At 44.4% G+C, this 12998-nt stretch overlaps 1 protein-coding gene across 1 annotated transcript in view; it reads right to left on the reverse strand.

Annotated features, from left to right (window-relative positions):
• The window catches only part of LOC124115582 (exosome RNA helicase MTR4-like), a 38887-nt gene that overhangs the window by 20967 nt on the left and 4922 nt on the right, over positions 1 to 12998 (reverse strand). The window contains exons 7-16 of the mRNA XM_046476627.1: positions 10602 to 10726; positions 7755 to 7853; positions 7196 to 7298; positions 6976 to 7110; positions 5606 to 5685; positions 4111 to 4221; positions 2694 to 2795; positions 2086 to 2211; positions 1090 to 1240; positions 544 to 716 (exon numbers count right to left, since the gene is read on the reverse strand). Of these exons, the coding sequence (XP_046332583.1) occupies positions 544 to 716; positions 1090 to 1240; positions 2086 to 2211; positions 2694 to 2795; positions 4111 to 4221; positions 5606 to 5685; positions 6976 to 7110; positions 7196 to 7298; positions 7755 to 7853; positions 10602 to 10726 (1205 nt within the window). The remainder of the gene's footprint in view (positions 1 to 543; positions 717 to 1089; positions 1241 to 2085; positions 2212 to 2693; positions 2796 to 4110; positions 4222 to 5605; positions 5686 to 6975; positions 7111 to 7195; positions 7299 to 7754; positions 7854 to 10601; positions 10727 to 12998) is intronic.

Here is a 12998-nt window from a genome sequence, read left to right on the forward strand (position 1 = left end):
TCCCTAGAGGTGTAAATGTCCTACCTTGACGAGTCTGCCTACAGGTGTAAATGTCCTACCTTGACGAGTCTCCCTACAGGTGTGAGTGTCCTACCTTGACGAGTCTCCCTACAGATGTGAGTGTCCTACCTTGACGAGTCTCCCTACAGGTGTGAGTGTCCTACCTTGACGAGTCTCCCTACAGGTGTGAGTGTCCTACCTTGACGAGTCTGCCTACAGGTGTGAGTGTCCTACCTTGACGAGTCTCCCTACAGGTGTGAGTGTCCTACCTTGACGAGTCTCCCTACAGATTTGAGTGTCCTACCTTGACGAGTCTCCCTACAGGTGTGAGTGTCCTACCTTGACGAGTCTCCCTACAGGTGTGAGTGTCCTACCTTGACGAGCGTCTACAGGTGTGAGTGTCCTACCTTGACGAGTCTCCCTACAGATGTGAGTGTCCTACCTTGACGAGCGTCTACAGGTGTAAATGTCCTACCTTGACGAGTCTCCCTACAGATGTAAATGTCCTACCTTGATGAGCGTCTACAGGTGTAAATGTCCTACCTTGACGAGTCTGCCAGGCTGCAGGAAGGGAAGCAGGTAGGCAGGTTTCTGTATGAAGTGCATCATGTCGTGGCCCAGGTTGTCCAGCTGCTGTCGGATCTTGAAGTATGAGGCCACCTGGTCCTCATTCTGGATCTTCATGGACCTGTAGTCCTCCTCCTTCTGACGCAGCTCTGAAACAGGAACAAAACGTGCAAAAACATCTACAAATAGACCAACAAACATGAACAAACACACATCCACAAACACACTTACAATACTATCAACATCACAGCAAAACACTAAAAGTTAGAGATTATTGAATAGCCACATATGTGTCCCTTCAACAACTTTATTTGGAAGAACTGAATTTAAGCGCTGATACTGAAATGAATTCTTGAATCTCTGTGTGCTCAGGAAATGACTTTTTCTTAAATTAGTCCTGATAAACAGAGGTAGACATGAACCTAAAGCATCCCCCCTCTCAAATAATGGCAATAGGTAACCAAACCCCAAACAGTTACTGTCCCCCCCAAGCATGTCTAGGCTGTATGACAGTGGACGTACTCTCCACGAGGTCGGGGATGGCGGCGTAGTTCTGGAACTGGTAGAAGGATCGCTCCAGCATGTACTCGGGGTTGATCTCCTCCACACGCAGCAGGTTGAGCACCATGTTGTAGGTGAGGTGGAAGGCACTGTTCAGGGGGTCGGGCAGGCCCTGAGGGTGGGAGAGGAGGAGATAACATCAGCTCAAGCATGTGGGGGTCTCTCCGTGCAATTTAAACTGACTACGATTTGAGTGCAACATTGCAAGAGAGTTAAAAGGACTAGAACTGTTCCTACTATCCTATGACAAATATCGTAAACAATCAACCAATCAAAAGCATGTATAGCTACATCCAGTGATTTATGTTGTCATGTCGGACAACAAAGTCATTACAACTGCACTTTGGGAACCCCCTTGGGGCTTACCAGTGCATGTCATGATGAACAATTCAACAACAGTATTTCAATTATATCACAGGGGCGCAAAGCCAAAAGTGGTGCGGGGCAAAATCATTCACTACTTGGAGAAACCTACAAGGTCAGGTAATGAGGTAAACCTACAAGGTCAGCGTCAGGTAATGAGGTAAGGTGTGGACAGAACAAACACCTGGGACATTTGTGGAGAATAGATCTATCAAACTTCCTCCACAAAAGCACATGTGAAGTAAACACATTCTGATATTACACTTACAATTTGTAATCTAATTTATAAATGCGTAGTCATATTACTCTCTCTCTCTGTGGTAACAGCAAGCATTCATTTTCATTCATTTTGGTAAGTTTTCAAACCAAGATTGTAATAGTTTTCACACTTGTCAATTTTTGTAACAATTATGCCTAAAACGTATGGGTTGATGTCTCTGTTGAATCAACCCCACTTCATTGGATGCCACCATGGACCCTGTAGCACAAAGTGTCAAACACTATGACCACATTAAAGTACGCCAGTTGGGCAAGTGTCGAGCTGAGATTGCTTTGGACTTGTACAGGTACATCATCACACAGCAGATTTCTCACCCTGAGCAGTGTCTTGCCAACAGCTGGACTCATCTTCTCGTCCACCATCAGGATGACAATTCCTCTCTCGTCCAACCCACGACGTCCAGCCCGACCACTCATCTGGATGTACTCACCAGACGTTACCTGGAAACAATGACTCAGCTTAAATCATCACAAGGTCACTCTAAAGCAGTCAGGCATGATTCCAATGGCCACTGACCAGCTTTGAGATGTGACATGACAAAGCGGACCTGCCTGGTTCTCTGCTTTCCATGTTATGCATATTCATGAGAACATATCGTCAGCCTGCATTTGTTGCTCATTATTGGGATATATAGTGTGCTAGTGTGCGTGTGTGTTAGTTTGTTGTTTAACATCGCACTTCGCAATATTCCAGCTATACAATGACCTATAAATAATCCAGGCAGAGCACCTGGTCAATTTGTTTGCCTACTAAAACCAGCATGGGATGACCTACACCAAGCCGGAATCTCCATGGGGCCATGCTAGTGATCACCCAAGGAAGCCTGCTTGCCACTGACTGGTCATAATCACAACACCAAGAAAACATAACTCATCTACAATGTGACATAGATCATGATAGATGACAAGATATCCATCCTTACCCATCTGAAGTCCTTGCCATCAAACTTCCTGGCGGCCGTGAACAGCACAGTCCTAGCCGGCATGTTTAAGCCCATGGCGAATGTCTCCGTGGCAAATAATGCCTGCAACAGAAACACACAGTGTTGGTCTACATGTTCCAGTGCAGAAACTGTAAGCTGATATTCAATACAAAAACAGCTGGTGAAGCAGCTTTACTTTTGTGACCTTCGCACTTGATTCAAGAGCAACACAAGAACCCATGAATTGTCATAGAATTACATTACAAGAGTCATCAGGACATGGCATATCTCCCAGATCTGGTGCAATTCAGGAATAGAGTTTGGCTACTTATACCCTACTTTTGAAAATCTCAGACTATCAAAAGGCACCAGTTCACCACTAGACCTATCTATGTGCCAAGTTTAGTGAAGAAATATTCTACGGTTTGTAAGATCTGCTCCGGAAAGAACATCTTGCACGGACGGACGGACTGACGGTGTACATTTTGTTAAGCTAATAGTGGTTAGTGACATACATAGGGTTGATTGTTTCTCCCTTTTCAGTTGGTTGTAATACAGACAAATATTGCTGCCTGCATGATAAAATAGCATTCACATGTACCAAAACTGAGACAGGTAGGGATGCATCGATACACCTAGGTCACGATACATATACGTATCTCAATACTTACATCACAATTCAATACGTATCTCGATACGCTACGATACACATAGTGACAAGAGAAGACAAGAGATAAATGAATTAAACTTAGTTTATTAAAATGAAAAATTAAATAAAAGTGAATGAATGTTAATGAGTCATAAAAAATATACTGTAATGAGTATTTTAACTTAATGAACTATCTGTCATTTCCATGTAATGGCTAGCAAACACAAAAGTAACAGTCCTACATGGACTAGATAAGTACCAGTATCTTGCCATTTTCACAGTAAGTCCCCAGTGGTTCTCTAGCAAAGGACGAGCATCTGCTTTTTCCGACATGTTTGAGTTAGAGACTGCTCAGCCAATCAGAAAGCTTGAACTGCTACTGATATACAAAGCTAGCATAGCCGCTGTATTTTCGGAGACTTACGTGTGTGTAGCAAAATTATATTGTCCCTATGTTTTCATGACTCGGTTCAAATTTAAAATTCATTTAAAACACATTTAAACGTATCTGTGATAAGAGTTTATCAAAGAAAAAGTATCGTGAAAAATCGAGATACAGCACCTCTAAAAGTGCGCAACATATCGTATGGAGTGAATCGCGATGCATCAGTGCCCAATAAATATTAAGTATACATAAATATTGGCCATCTAAGTTTGGAATGGATAAATATAATGTTTGAGTGAACTGAGTGAGTGAGAGTGAGTGAGGATCATTGGTAGCGTGACATAACACGCTGCTATCTGCTCCAGTACAGTAGTGTATTTTACCTTGATGAGGCCTTCTGAGAAGAGAATTTCAATGGTTTCTTTCAGCAGGGGAAGCAGCCCCGAGTGATGGATCCCAACACCTTTCTTCAGAAGTGGCAGCACATTCTCCACCTGGTTGAGAAATACAATCCACATTCAGGGTTCTATACATTCCAGAAATATACTGCCAGACACGCTGGTAATCAATACCTGATGCATCATTCTGAACTCAAGGGTCTTGATACACGATCACACAAATCACTGACTTTGAGAAAAGCCTCTCAGCAGAGCTACAGATAAACGTATAAAGCGTATTTGCATAAAATACTCCCCAAAAATATTCAAAACCCAATTACTTTCAATTAACTTCCGTACAGAAACAAATGCATGAAATGAAAAACTCAAATGTATAAAAGCGGCACGCGTAAATACCCAACGAAGCTTTTTCAGCATGCGTACAAAGGAGCTAATTTCCGAACCACAAATACGAGCTAATTTACTTTCCGAGTCAAGACTATATATTCAGAACAGTTATATACATCTAAAACATTATTTATTTATTTTTAAATCTTAAAAGGTTCTAATTTGGGGAAAAACCCAATAGAGTGATGAATAGATGAGTGAAAAAATATTGGTTACCCAATCATGCCAATGAAAAAGGTAATAACCCAATTAAAATAGAGTGAGTGAGGAGGGTTTAACGCCGCTTTTGACAATATTCCAGTTATATCGCGGCGTGTCAGCTTAATGTGGGAGGAAAGCCCAAAGTGATGCAGGTCTAAGACGTTTACCACTTCAGTGAAACCCATGAGCACGGGTATGGTGCTGACAAACCTAGAAACATAATCAGGGCGAATTGGGATTCAACCCACAATCATAGGTTTCTGGCGTGCCCAAGGAAAGCAACTCTGCACAGCGAATCGTGGCACCTTAGACGACTGGGCCACCCGTGCCCCCCAATTAAAATAGAAACCCTAGAGTATAAACTCAATTGCTCAAAAAGTAATCTGAAGCTCTGCCTCTCAGGCCACAACAAATTGATTATCTTTGATCAGATATATTCTGTCAACTGGAAAAGCCTGCAGCTATTTCCTTATTTGGATATCCCTCATTAAAACATAAAGAGTCAGTACTTCACCTAGCTGATGTCCACATCAAAGACTGTAAGGAGTAATATATTGCACAACTACTTTGATAATGGCAGATGTCTGTTGAAACTTGAAAAGATTTTATAGTGTGATGACAGCCAGAACAGGAACTAATGACTACAATGCAATAGGAATGTCAAAGGAATTTTGGTCATTTTAGCCTTGTCATAAATTCATTTTTTTATATTCTTTATACAAATATTTTCTTTGGAAAAATGGTTCTGGTGATTCAGATAAAAAATCAAATGTTGTATCTTTAGTCCACTTTTATTGGCTCACTGTCAAAAACAGATCTATATTTCTTTCCAAACTTTCCTAAACAACGAGACTGAAATCCCGTTCTGTAACTATGAATGTGTGATTCCCACCTGTGGTAGTTTCTTGTCCTCATCAGACAGTGAATCTATAGCATTGTTAAACACTTCTTCTACCAAGCCCTTCTCTTCTTCTGCAACACAGAATACAGGACAAATACACAACTCATGGCATTTGAAGCATTTGTCAGACGGCACCATTGCCAGTTACATCTCAGCCATTAACTCAGTCCCTGGCAACTCCCGATCTACCGTGTCGCCACAGCCCCGAAACTCGCAGCCATACTACTGGGTTACCATAAGGCTGATCAGCGTCTCAGGGTATCTCCCCACGGACCTATCACTGCAGTGGGATTACTACCTCTTACTCAGAAAACAGCCTTTCTCCTGTCATGCAGCATATCAGTGAACTGCAAGCTCCGGACGTCATTCAGATCAGGTTTGGACATGGTTCATGAGCAGATGTACATCTTGGCTTAATGTGGGATTTTATCCCCAAGAACCAATCACCTGGCCAGTCGGATTGCACCTTCACCGTCACCCTGCTGACAAGCATCTTCAGCTCCAGTGACACAGAGGATGTCTCCCTTTGCCTGATATAGGTGTTACACCGTTATATTGACGTCACTAGTCGGGGCACAACGTAAATGTCTCTTCCTCCCAACCATCACGGATGGTTGAGGAATATCTCCAAGAACATGTTGCCCTGGTTACGCTCCACTAGACATTCAGGCATTGGCGTTCGCGATGGCACTCCACAACAACAGCTCCGTCACAGACATCATCTGGGTTTGTTTGGGGGGATCTGACACTAAATTCCCCAACTTCTACCTCAGGGATCAGTCAGCAGAGGATGTCGAGGGAGTCCACCAGCTGGGTCCTCTCATCTTTGCCCGAAAAACTAGACACACATCCACGTCACTGTTGACAAGGTGGAAATGGAGCAACTGCCATCAAGGACACCAGTACTGGCAGTACTCCTGCATCTTCTGTCCTTCTTTCTACAGAATAATTGCCGTAACTCAGTACTTTGGCTCCTGATAATACTGTTGTAGTGGAATAAGTTAAAAAATATACGGAATCAGAGAAGTCCCCTTCTTTATGTACTTATCCTGACACAACAGGTCATAACTGCCACCTGTTCATCCCCTCGAAGATTTGGATCAACTTGTCACCTGCCTATGGGCAATCGTGGGGAAAAGGTGCATGCTGGGAACGAGGTGGTCAGAGGGTGTGTTCTGGTGATTGTTCTACATTGCTCTACACTCCTATATGATCGAAGCAAGAAGAAACATAGCTCTTATGGAGGGATAAGAGTATAAATAATGGAAAACTCCGATTCCCCTTTTTTCATCAGCCATTTCCTTTAATTCAACAAATGACTACCTCTTTCTAATTGCTAAGATCAGAGCGTGTGTACTGACCTGTGTTGAAGTCTAGTTTGGCCATTTGCATCGCATATCCTTCACAGTCCTTCCGGCTGAAGCTGAACACAATCACTGGGGCAAAGCTTCTCTCCATGATCATCTTGACGATCTTGAAGCAGTTGGACTCGTGACCTACAAGCAGCAGAAAAGAAAGTCAAACTTCAATCAATCATCATCTGCAGCCAGACATGGGGAGATAACTCTAGTCTGTACTCACTCTTGGAGCCACCTTTACGACCCCGCTGATCTCCCTTGGAAGCATCACCTGCGTCCTTCAATACACCCATCGCAGTGTTGAAGTTCTCCTCCCGAAAATCCCCCTGAAACATTTCACTCAGTAACATAATGATGGGTCATCTTTCGCTGCAGGAAATCAATAACAAACCAAAAGAATATACTTAGATAGGTGCCATTGTACAAAACACTTTAAGTGCTAAGACTGTTGTAAGTCTGTGTTAAGGTATGGGAGTAACGACATCTTAGCACTTAGATCGCTTTGTACAACAGCACCCAGGAATTCCAGAAGGACAGAAAGAATATTCAAACTAACAGCTCAAATTACTTTACGTCCATCATGATATGTCACTGAACATGACATAAGACTTCCGCAACTTTAGCTACCAGCCGGAAGCCCAGTCTCCATCAAATTATCTATTCTACTAGGCTCAGAAGCAAGAAACAAGTTGAAGGTTCTTTGAACACAAACAAAATCTGGCATAGACTATGAGACAGTAAATCAGTTTGAAGGATGAAGTAGCGTCTTGGCGTGAACTCACGTTTTCATCCACCACCAGGTGGAGTCCGTCTCCGCCCGCAGGGAAGATGTAGTGCTGGAGGGGGATGGGGCGGAAGTCGGTGTACACGACATGGCACGGCTGGAACATCGTACGAACATGTCACCATCTCAACACCAGCAAAAGGTTACATAAGTAGTATAACATATATAATCATTCAAACCTAAGTCATTGATCTCGCCAATAAACGGACAAATGCAAATGTTCACGCTGAGTGAGTGAGTGAGTGAGTGCTGAAACTCACCTAGAGTGAGTGATGAAGCTCACCTTGAGTGAGTGAGTGTGTGCTGAAACTCTCCTGAAATGAGTGAGGAAACTCTCCTGGAGTGAGTGAGTGTGTGTGTGTGTGCTGAAACTCTCCTAGAGTGAGTGAGTGAGTGTGTGCTGAAACTCTCCTAGAGTAAGTGAGTGAGTGCGTGATGAAACTCTCCTGGAGTGAGTGAGTGTGTGTGTGCGCTGAAACACTCCTGGAGTGAGTGAGTGAGTTTGTGCTGAAACTCTTCTGGAGTGAGTGAGTGTGTACTGAAACACTCCTGGAGTGAGTGAGTGTGTTTGTGCTGAAACTCTCCTGGAGTGAGTGAGTGAGTGCTGAAACTCTCCCGGGGTGAGTGAGTGTGTGTGTGCTGAAACTCTCCTGGAGTGAGTGTGTGTGTGCTGAGTGAGTGAGTTAGTATGGTTTTATGCTGTTTTTAGCATCATTCCAGCAATATCACGGCGGGGGACACATTCACACATTGTACCCATGTTGGGAATCGAACCCGGGTCTTCGGCGTGACGAGCGAACGTATTAACCACTAGGCTACCTGACCGCCCCGTGTGTGTGCTGAAACTCTCCTGGAGTGAGTGAGTGAGTGAGTGAGTGAGTGTGTGCTGAAACTCTCCTGGAGTGAGTGAGTGAGTGTGTGTGTGCTGAAACTCCTGGAGTGAGTGAGTGTGCTGAAACTCTCCTGGAGTGAGTGAGTGTGTTTGTGCTGAAACTCTCCCGGAGTGAGTGAGTGTGTGTGTGTGCTGAAACTCTCCTGGAGTGAGTGTGTGTGTGCTGAGTGAGTGAGTGAGTGAGTATGGTTTTTATGCCGTTTTTAGCATCATTCCAGCAATATCACGGCGGGGGACACATTCACACATTGTACCCATGTTGGGAATCGAACCCGGGTCTTCGGCGTGACGAGCGAACGCTTTAACCACTAGGCTACCCTACCGCCCCGTGTGTGTGCTGAAACTCTCCTGGAGTGAGTGAGTGTGTGTGTGCTGAAACTCCTGGAGTGAGTGAGTGTGCTGAAACTCTCCTGGAGTGAGTGAGTGAGTGTGTGCTGAAACACTCCTGGAGTGAGTGAGGTGAGGTGAAATGGGGTTTAACGTCGCGTCCAAGATTATTGCATTTATATAACGACGTGCATGTACGTGTGTGTGTGTGGCAGCTTGTACTAGTCCGGACTGATGCCGATTTATAGTGCTAGCTCACTGAGATAACATGCCGCAGTTTAACATGAATACCCCACTCAGACACAGTATACTGACTCCGAGCCGACCAGTCCTTGCTTTAGCCCCTTAATGCCGAGCGCCAGACAGGGTAACAACAAGTACCATCTTTAAACCTCTTTTGGTATGGCGCAGCCGGGAATCGAACCCCCGACCTTCCGCTCTCCGAGGACACTCTACCACTAGACCACGGAGGCGGTCCCTGGAGTGAGGGAGTCTGTGTGTGCTGAAACTCTCCTGGAGTGAGTGCTGAAACTCTCCTGGAGTGAGTGCTGAAACTCTCCTGGAGTGAGTGAGTGAATGAGTGCTGAAACTCTCCTAGAGTGAGTGAGGAAACTCTCCTGGAGTGAGTCCTGAAACTCTCCTAGAGTGAGTGAGTGCTGAAACTCTCCTAGAGTCGGTGAGCAAACTCTCCTAGAGTGAGTGAGTGTTTGAGTGCTGAAACTCTCCTAGAGTGGGTGAGGAAACTCTCCTTGAGTGAGTGAGTGTGTGCTGAAACTCTCCAAGAGTGAGTGAGTGAGAGTGTGCCGAAACTCTCCTAGAGTGAGTGCTGAAGCTCTCCTGGAGTGAGTGAGTGTGTGCTGAAACTCTCCTGGAGTGAGTGAGTGCTGAAACTCTCCTAGAGTGAGGGAGAGTGTGTGCTGAAACTCTCCTGGAGTGAGTGCTGAAACTCTCCTGGAGTGAGTGAGTGAATGAGAGTGCTGAAACTCTCCTAGAGTGGGTGAGGAAACTCTCCTGGAGTGAGTGAGTGATTGAGTGCTGAAACTCTCCTAGAGTGAGTGAGTGATTGAGTGCTGAAACTCTCCTAGAGTGGGTGAGGAAACTCTCCTAGAGTGAGTGAGTGCTGAAACTCTCCTTGAGTGAGTGAGTGCTGAAACTCTCCTTGAGTGAGTGAGGAAACTCTCCTGGAGTGAATGAGTGCTGAAACTCTCCTAGGGTGAGTGAGTGTGTGCTGAAACTCTCCTGGAGTGAGTGAGGAAACTCTCCTAGAGTGAGTGAGTGAGTGCTGAAACTCTCCTTGAGTGAGTGAGTGCTGAAACTCTCCTTGAGTGAGTGAGTGCTGAAACTCTCCTTGAGTGAGTGAGGAAACTCTCCTGGAGTGAATGAGTGCTGAAACTCTCCTGGAGTGAATGAGTGCTGAATCTCTCCTAGGGTGAGTGAGTGTGTGCTGAAACTCTCCTGGAGTGAGTGAGGAAACTCTCCTAGAGTGAGTGAGTGAGTGAGTGAGTGAGTGAGTGAGTGAGTGAGCTACCAGAAAAGGGTTTCACACATTGAATCAAACCCGGTTTTTAGTATAATGAATTATGTTCACCACCGCTTTATTCTTGAAAGTGAAGGAGTGTACAATACCTGTTTGTGTAAGTGACAGATCCACTCAGCAAACTGGCGGGCGTTGGGGATGGTTGCGGAGAGGAACACGTAGTGCACGTTGTCGGGCAGCAAGATGATGGTTTCTTCCCAAACCACGCCCCTCTCTGACCAACACAGTTAAAAAATATAAGATGACTAATACAGGACACAGATTACAGGACACAGATCACAGGACACAGATTACAGGACACAGATTAAAGGACACAGACTACAGGACACAAATTACAGGACAAAGATTACAGGACACTAATTACATGACACAGATCACAGGACACTAATTACAGGACCCAGATCACAGGACACAGATTACAGGACACAGATTACAGGACACAAATTACAGGACACAGATTACAGGACACAGACTACAGGACACAGATTAAAGGACAGATTACAGGACAGATTACAGGACACAGATTAAAGGACAGATTACAGGACACAAATTACAGGACACAGATTACAGGACACAGATTACAGGACACTAATTACAGGACACAGACTACAGGACACAGACTACAGGATACAGATTAAAGGACACAGATTAAAGGACACAGATTACAGGACACAGATCACAGGGCACAGATTACAGGACACAGATTACAGGACACAAATCACAGGGCACAGATTACAGGACAGATTACAGGACACAGATTACAGGACACAGATTACAGGACACAAATCACAGGGCACAGATTACAGGACACAGATTACAGGACACAGATAAAAGGACACAGACTACAGGACACAGATTACAGGACACAGATCACAGGACACAAATTACAGGACACAGATCACAGGACACAGATTACAGGACACAGATTACAGGACACAAATCACAGGACACAGATCACAGGACACAGATCACAGGACACTATTTACAGGACAGATTACAGGACACAGATTACAGGACACAGATTACAGGACACAGACTACAGGACACAGATCACAGGACACAGATTATAGGACACAAATCACAGGACACAGATTACAGGACACAAATCACAGGACACAGATTACAGGACACAAATCACAGGACACAGATTACAGGACACAAATAACAGGACAGATTACAGGACACAAATCACAGGACAGATTACAGGTCACAGATTACAGGACACAAGGATTAAAGGACACAGATTAAAGGACACAGATTACAGGACACAGATCACAGGGCACAGATTACAGGACAGATTACAGGACACAGATTACAGGACACAGATTACAGGACACAAATCACAGGGCACAGATTACAGGACACAGATTACAGGACACAGATAAAAGGACACAGACTACAGGACACAGATTACAGGACACAGATCACAGGACACAAATTACAGGACACAGATCACAGGACACAGATTACAGGACACAGATCACAGGACACAAATCACAGGACACAGATCACAGGACACAGATCACAGGACACTATTTACAGGACAGATTACAGGACACAGATTACAGGACACAGATTACAGGACAGATTACAGGACACAGATTACAGGACACTAATTACAGGACACAGATAACAGGACAGATTACAGGACACAGATTACAGGACACAAATTACAGGACACAGACTACAGGACACAGATCACAGGACACAGATTATAGGACACAAATCACAGGACACAGATTACAGGACACAAATCACAGGACACAGATTACAGGACACAAATAACAGGACAGATTACAGGACACAAATCACAGGACAGATTACAGGTCACAGATTACAGGACACAGATTACAGGACACAAATCACAGGACACAGATTACAGGACACAGATAACAGGACACAAATTACAGGACACAAATCACAGGTCACAGATTACAGGACACAAATCACAGGACACAAATCACAGGACACAGATTACAGGACACAAATCACAGGACACAGATTACAGGACGCAGATTACAGGACACAGATTACAGGACACAGATTACAGGACACAAATTACAGGACACAGATTACAGGACACAGATCACAGGACACTCATTACAGGACACTAATTACAGGACACAAATCACAGGACACAGATTACAGGATACAAATCACAGGACACAAATTACAGGACACAAATCACAGACTACATGACACAGATTACAGGACACAAATAACAGGACAGATTACAGGACACAGATTACAGGACACAGATTACATGAACAGATTACAGGACACAAATTACAGGACACAGATTACAGGACACAGATAACAGGACATAGATCACAGGACACAAATTACAGGACACAAATCACAGGTCACAGATTACAGGACACAAATGACAGGACACAGATTACAGGACACAGATTACAGGACGCAGATTACAGGACAGATTACAGGACACAGATTACAGGACACAAATTACAGGACGAAGATTACAG

This window comes from Haliotis rufescens, unplaced genomic scaffold (assembly GCF_023055435.1).
Source record: "Haliotis rufescens isolate VD_foot unplaced genomic scaffold, xgHalRufe1.0.p SCAF_2, whole genome shotgun sequence".
In the NCBI taxonomy this organism is placed as follows: Eukaryota; Metazoa; Mollusca; class Gastropoda; order Lepetellida; family Haliotidae; genus Haliotis; species Haliotis rufescens.